The 6,406-nt window shown below is 32.1% G+C and overlaps 1 protein-coding gene across 1 annotated transcript; it reads left to right on the top strand.

Moving 5' to 3' along the window:
• The first annotated feature begins 3,154 nt into the window (after positions 1 to 3,154).
• LOC140446440 (uncharacterized) lies at positions 3,155 to 3,493 on the top strand. The gene has a single exon (XM_072538992.1). It carries the CDS (start codon positions 3,155 to 3,157, stop codon positions 3,491 to 3,493), a length of 339 nt encoding a protein of 112 aa, XP_072395093.1.
• Positions 3,494 to 6,406: the final 2,913 nt, after the last annotated feature.

Raw genomic sequence — 6,406 nt, 5'->3', positions numbered from 1 at the left:
ATATTTTTGGTATTTTCGCAATCTGTTATTGATATCTAAAAATAAATCATTGATATATAATAGGAACAATAATGGACCTAAATTTGAACCCTGTGGAACACCGGATGTAGTAAAGATTAATTCTGATATGAAACCATTATAGGATATAAATTGGTTCCTACCTATTAAATAGCTTTCAAGTAACTTTAAAATATTTCCAGAAAATCCCAAATTTGATAATTTAAAGAGAAGGTATTTGTGATCAACCTTGTCAAACGCTTTAGAAAAAATCAGTATATCGCACGTCTACTTGACCTTGTCCATCCAAAACATCTGAAATATATTGAGTTATTACAGCTATGTTTGATACCAAAGAGCGTTTATTTATAAAGCCATGTTGATAAGGTGATATCCATCCCCAACAGAAGGGTAAATACGATTATGTAGAGTTACTTCGAAAACCTTTGAAAAATTGCATAACAAAGATACCGGTCTGTAATTTGATACATCAGATTTCGTTCCGTTTTTGAATACAGGGCATATTTTTGCATTTTTTCAAAATTCGGGATAAGTTCACGTTTTTATTGGTAAGTTGAGAATTTTTTGAAGTAGCTTTACAAATACCCAAGAACAATCTTTCACTAAAAATGCTGAAATATTATCCGGTCCGGACGTCATTTTATTTTTAATTCTTTTAAATGCTACTAAAATTTCGTTTTCTTAAAATTCGTTAAAATTAATAGTGGGTAAGTAGATATTCTTGATTATTAAATACATTGTTGTCGACAGGTAAATAAACTTTTTCAAAAAACATCTTAAAAGCATGGATTATATCGCGAGGATTATTAAGTGTATCGCCGTTGTAACACATTTCACCTGGGATTCTAGAAGTTTTATTCTTTGCATGAACATATGCCCAGAAATTATTAGATTCGTTAGAAATACTATTCTTAATTTTTTCAAGATAAACGTTATATTCAATTTTAATCATTTGTTTTATTATTTTTTGCAACCTTTTAAATTCATGCATATAGAGTATATTTCCTGTTTTCTTATAATTTGTGATGTTTTTGGATTTCAACTTTATCATTCCAATTATTTCCGCATTGCACCATGTAGGATATTGATGTTTATAATTTTTGTATATTGGTCCACACATATCAAATAATTTATATATCTTAGCATAAAATAATTCTAGGACTGTATTTACATTATCAGACATATCTAAAAAGTTCCAGTAGCAATTAAGAAATTCTGAGTACAGTAAAGGAAAATTTGTTTTTTTAAAATTATATCGTTTAGTTTTAGAATGAGGCACAAAACTGGTTTCCTTTTTCTGAAAATCATTAATATTTATTAATAATGCTGGATGATGTTAATCTTCTTGAACAAGTCCTGCATTATCGCGACTTACATGACACAGATCTGATGATATAGCTAAGTCTAACAATTGATCTGAATTGTTTTCCACCTGATTATATTGATTTAAATTAAACAAACACATAAAGTCTAACACTGCCGATATCTTCACATCAGACCTATTTTGATCAATATACTTTGGAATGTTAAAGTCACCCAGGAGAATAACAGTGTCATTAAATAGTTCAAGTTGCTCTAACATTTCAAAAAAATATTCAAAATCATTTAACTTAATTTGCCAGGAATATATAATACTGCAACATAAAACTTTTTATTTCCTGTGTGACACTTAATAACCAACAAATCAGCTAGTGGAAAATGTTAATCAAATGAGTCATAACTGTTCGGTTCGTCCCACTTAAGCTCTTTCATATTCATTCGATGAATAAAAATATTTAATTTCACGTTTGGTGCTTCCTACTAAGGCCTTCTGATGAGTCCTGAAAAGGACGAAATACGTATTTGTATTATACGTCGTATAAGGGAGAGGCTGTAACAGTGGCCAGTCAGGTACAGTGGCCACTTTTAAATATTTTGTTTTTGTTTGATAGATACAGACGCGCCATCTAGTACAAACGCTAATAATTTTAGTCAAAGTTGTCGCTTACTACGCTTGACCCCTGCACCATCGTTTTTAAAACCATTTTGTATATAAACCTGTTGAGAGGTGTGTTGTGTAGAAGTAGCAGGTAAGTTTAAACATCTTTTCAACCAATAATAATATACATATTAAATGTTCTGTATGTTTTGTGGCATACAGTATACAGTACAAATTATGATCTATCTTCAAAGTAGTAGATTTTAGGTTATGCCTCCTAAACAATGAGCTTTTGGTACAGTGGTCACACACTTATGCAGGAACAGTGGCCACTGCTTTTGACAAAAAAAAGTGGTGGCCACTGTTCGTACATACGTTTGTAAAAAGCAGTGGTCATTGTTCTTTCTGCCAAAAATACCAAAAATAATTTTGTTTCAGATAGTAATATGCTACGGATTTTACTAAAAAATCCCGGTATTGGAAAAACTACAGATGAAAATATGAGAAAAGCGATTTATGATGTTTGGGAAGATGGATTATTATAAAAGGCTGCTGCTTTAAAATACGACAGTCCACGTACTACCTTTAGGAGATATTTTAAAAAGTGTAACGAAAATAAAAATAATATAGATTGGACTTCAGATGTTCTTGAGGGAGCTCCAAGATTGACCCCAAATTATGGTATCAATCAAATTTTTTCTTCAACCGAGGAAAAAGAACTAATTAATTATTTACAGACGATGATTAAGCTTCATCATGGTCTCAATACGAAAGGTGCCAGACAACTAGCTTATGATTTGGCAATTGCTAACAGGAAAAAAATACCAACTTCATGGGAAGAAAACAAGATGGCAGGCAAGTTTTGGTTTACAAGTTTTATGAAACGAAATTCAGAATTATCACTACGATCAGCAGAAACAACTTCACCAGGTAGGGCACTGGGGTTTAATCGACCATTCGTTTCAATTTTTTTTGTAATTTTAAGAATATTTATAAAAAATATGCATGTACACCTAGTCAGGTATACAATGTTGAGGAAACAGCACTAACAACTGTGCAAGATACAGGACAAGTAATAGCCAAACAGAAACAGAAACAAGTAGACCATGTAGTTTCAAATGAAAAGGCACTTTGGTAACCGTGTGTAATGCAATAAACGCTATAGGTAATTCGATTCCGCCGTTTTTAGTGTTCCATAGGAAATTTTTTTAAGATAATATGGTTAAAAACGCACCTCCAGACTCCCAAAGGTATGCTGCACCATCTGGATGGATGACAGCAGAATTATTTGAACAGTGGATGATACATTTTGTCAAACATACTAATCCTACAAAGGAATCTCCCATTTTACTTATCATGGACAACCATGAGAGCCATGTTTCTTTAGCATCTATTAAATTTGCAAAAGAAAATAATAGAATCTTGTTGACTTTGCCGCCACATACTAGTCATCGCCTTCAGCCACTAGATAAAGCTGTACTTGGTCCTTTGAAGAAATATTACTCACATGGTTGTCAAAATTGGTTATTGAAAAATCCTGGAACAACAACCAAATAATTTAAATGTTAGCGATGTACCACACATGGACATTCAGTTCCCTTCAACATCAACTTGTCCAGATAAAATATCAGAAACATCGATCGGAAATTACACCTAAAAAGCAAACTATTTCTTATGAAGCGATGGCAACTTCCAAGGACATACCCGAAAATCGATTTATTTCCCCTGTATTACTGCAACCATACCCTAAAGCTACCTTATTGTCATAAAAAAAACAAAGGAAAAAGAAGACTACTGAAATTTTACCTGATACACCAATTTATAAAAGAATAGAAGCGGAAACAGCAGAAAGAATATCAAGGCAAAGTAGAGTAAAGAGACCTAAGAAAACAGTAAAAAGAAAAATTGATAGTTCAAACAAGTCAAATAAAAGTAATGCAAAGAAAAATAAAAGCATACCCAGTGATGACAGTAACAGTGACATTGAATTGTCTGATGTTGTGGATTCCGACGATGTTAGTCTATTTTCAGAAGTAGATGAAATTTCTGACGAAGACATATCCTCACGAATGGTGAAAGTGAATTCATTTGTTCTCGTGAGGTTTCAAACAAAGAAAACTTCAAAATTTTATGTTGTACAAGTTACCGAAGTTTTTGCTTCTGGTCAAAAATACAATGTAAATTTTCTAACGCGTCACTTAATACTTCCTACAGTTACAGATTCTGCCACAGTTATAGTACATCCACTAATAATTTTCCAACATAAACATGTCTCATTCTGGTATTAAAGAGACCGCCTTTCAAATCAAGGTTGTCAGACATATTTCCTAAAATTCCTAAGGTTATAATTAAAAAATATTCTCTATTCGTTATTATTCAATTGCTAGTCAACGAACGACACTCTTAAAAAATGATATGAACATATTCCCAAAAAATATATTTATAAATTAATTAACTAGGTACTAATATTTCCATGGACTCTTCACTAATGAATTAAAGCAACCGTGAAAGTTTATATATTACTTATGCTCTAAGTAATTTTCGAATATCGGCAACATTGTAGTCTGGAGAGAATTTGAACCTTTGATCTATCTTGACGTTGCCATGTTGGTGAATTTAGCGGTAATACTCTTATAGATATAATGATCGACTTTTAAGAAATCAGACATCTTTTAAGAATCCAAGTTCTCAAAAACGGTTACAAGAATTGTATTAATTTTATTTTTTTAATTATTTTTTTCCAAATTTCATTGATTTTATACCTTACCTGGAAACATGAAAAATTGCAGATATATTAATATGTTATATTAAAGTTACATTCAGTAATTTTAAACTCATGCATTATGACAACAGCGAATCGCAAAGCGATAAATCGTAATGAACACCTGTGTGTCTGGCTCTGTGACACCCTAAAATATTCCTATTTGCAAGCAGATATCACAGGCGGAGGTTTATAAGGTAAGTAATATTATATTTTTCTAGAATGGCATTTTGGAGACCGTTTGAAACGAATGATCAAGATGCATCAACTTCTGTGTTATCAATAAATAATGACAATTATTTTAATGACAGCCCGGAATTAAAAAATAAAGATTTGCACGTACAATCCCAAAGAATAGTTTTAAATATGTATGAGTGTTTGAAAAAAGAAAATATTGGGATGGCTGATAATGCAATTGTTTCGAGAATTCATATATTAACAAAAATCGGGTATAAGACGATATATACAATTATTAAATTAGGCACTGTTACAGATCATTCCTTAAAACGAAAGCGACCAAATAAAAAATTGGGTAGGATTGACACTGCTGCAAAAGACGTTATTCAGCGAACAGTTTACAATTTTTACAAAGAAAATAGAGTGCCTACTTTAGAACTGATTCGTGAAAAATTGAGAGATTTCCCTGAATATAATTATACATCTTTGGAAACACTGCGCGAGATTTTGATAAGTTGTGGATTTAAATATAAGAAATTAGATAATCGAATGTTAATAATGGAATCTCGGCATATTGTTGAACTTCGACGAGAATATTTGAGTAAAATAAAACAGTATCGTAATTCAAACAGAAACATAATCTATTTAGACGAAACCTGGTTCGATACGCATGATGTTGTCAAGTACGGCTGGGTTGACAACACAAACAAGTGTGCGTTAAATACACCGTGTTCACAAGGAAAACGTGTTATTATTCTTCATGCCGCAAGCAAAGATGGTTTTGTATCTAATGCATTGCTATTGTCGGCCAAAAATATAACAAAGTCTTCTGCCGATTATCACGAAGATATGACAGCCGATTTATTTGAAAAGTGGTTTGTTGAACAACTCTTGCCCAATATTCCGCCGAATTCAGTGATTGTTATGGATAATGCGTCGTATCATTCCCGCATATTAAATAAAATACCTAATAATAACACGAAAAAGGACGAAATTTTAAAATTTATGCAACTTAAAAACATCACTGTTCCTAAAAAGATTCCAGTAAAGAAAGAATTAATTAGAATGATCAAAAGTCGGAATTTTAAAAACGAATACGTTATTGACACCATTTGCAGCAGGCACGGCCATACTCTTTTGCGATTACCCCCATACTATTGCATTTTTAATCCAATTGAAATGGTTTGGGGTACCGTAAAAAAACGATTGCGAACATATAATCAGTCACCAACATTAAGCGCAGTGGCCATTGAGAATATTCGAGAAGTAATTAGTGGCATTAATAGCGATGTGTGGAAAAATTGCGAAGCTCATGTTTTAAAAATAGAAAACGAATATCCTGTTTTACCGGCAATAGTACCAATAGTTATCCAACCTGGGAACGATTCGACTTCAGAAGACTCTGACGATTCTTTTTAGTCCTTCTAATTAATTTCTTTACAGCTATCGCGATGCATCTTGAACACTAGTATTCATTATTATACAGTGTGTCACATTTAAGATGAAGACACCTCTATATATCAGCTATCAAA

This window comes from Diabrotica undecimpunctata, chromosome 7, assembly GCF_040954645.1.
Source record: "Diabrotica undecimpunctata isolate CICGRU chromosome 7, icDiaUnde3, whole genome shotgun sequence".
Taxonomy (NCBI): Eukaryota; Metazoa; Arthropoda; class Insecta; order Coleoptera; family Chrysomelidae; genus Diabrotica; species Diabrotica undecimpunctata.
Note: the sequence above shows the minus strand (reverse complement) of the source record. Positions and strands in the feature narration are given on the sequence as shown.

Bases quoted from the DNA above. Each gene is read 5' to 3' on its own strand.
- LOC140446440 (XM_072538992.1), top strand. From the start codon at position 3,155: ATGGTTAAAAACGCACCTCCAGACTCCCAAAGGTATGCTGCACCATCT.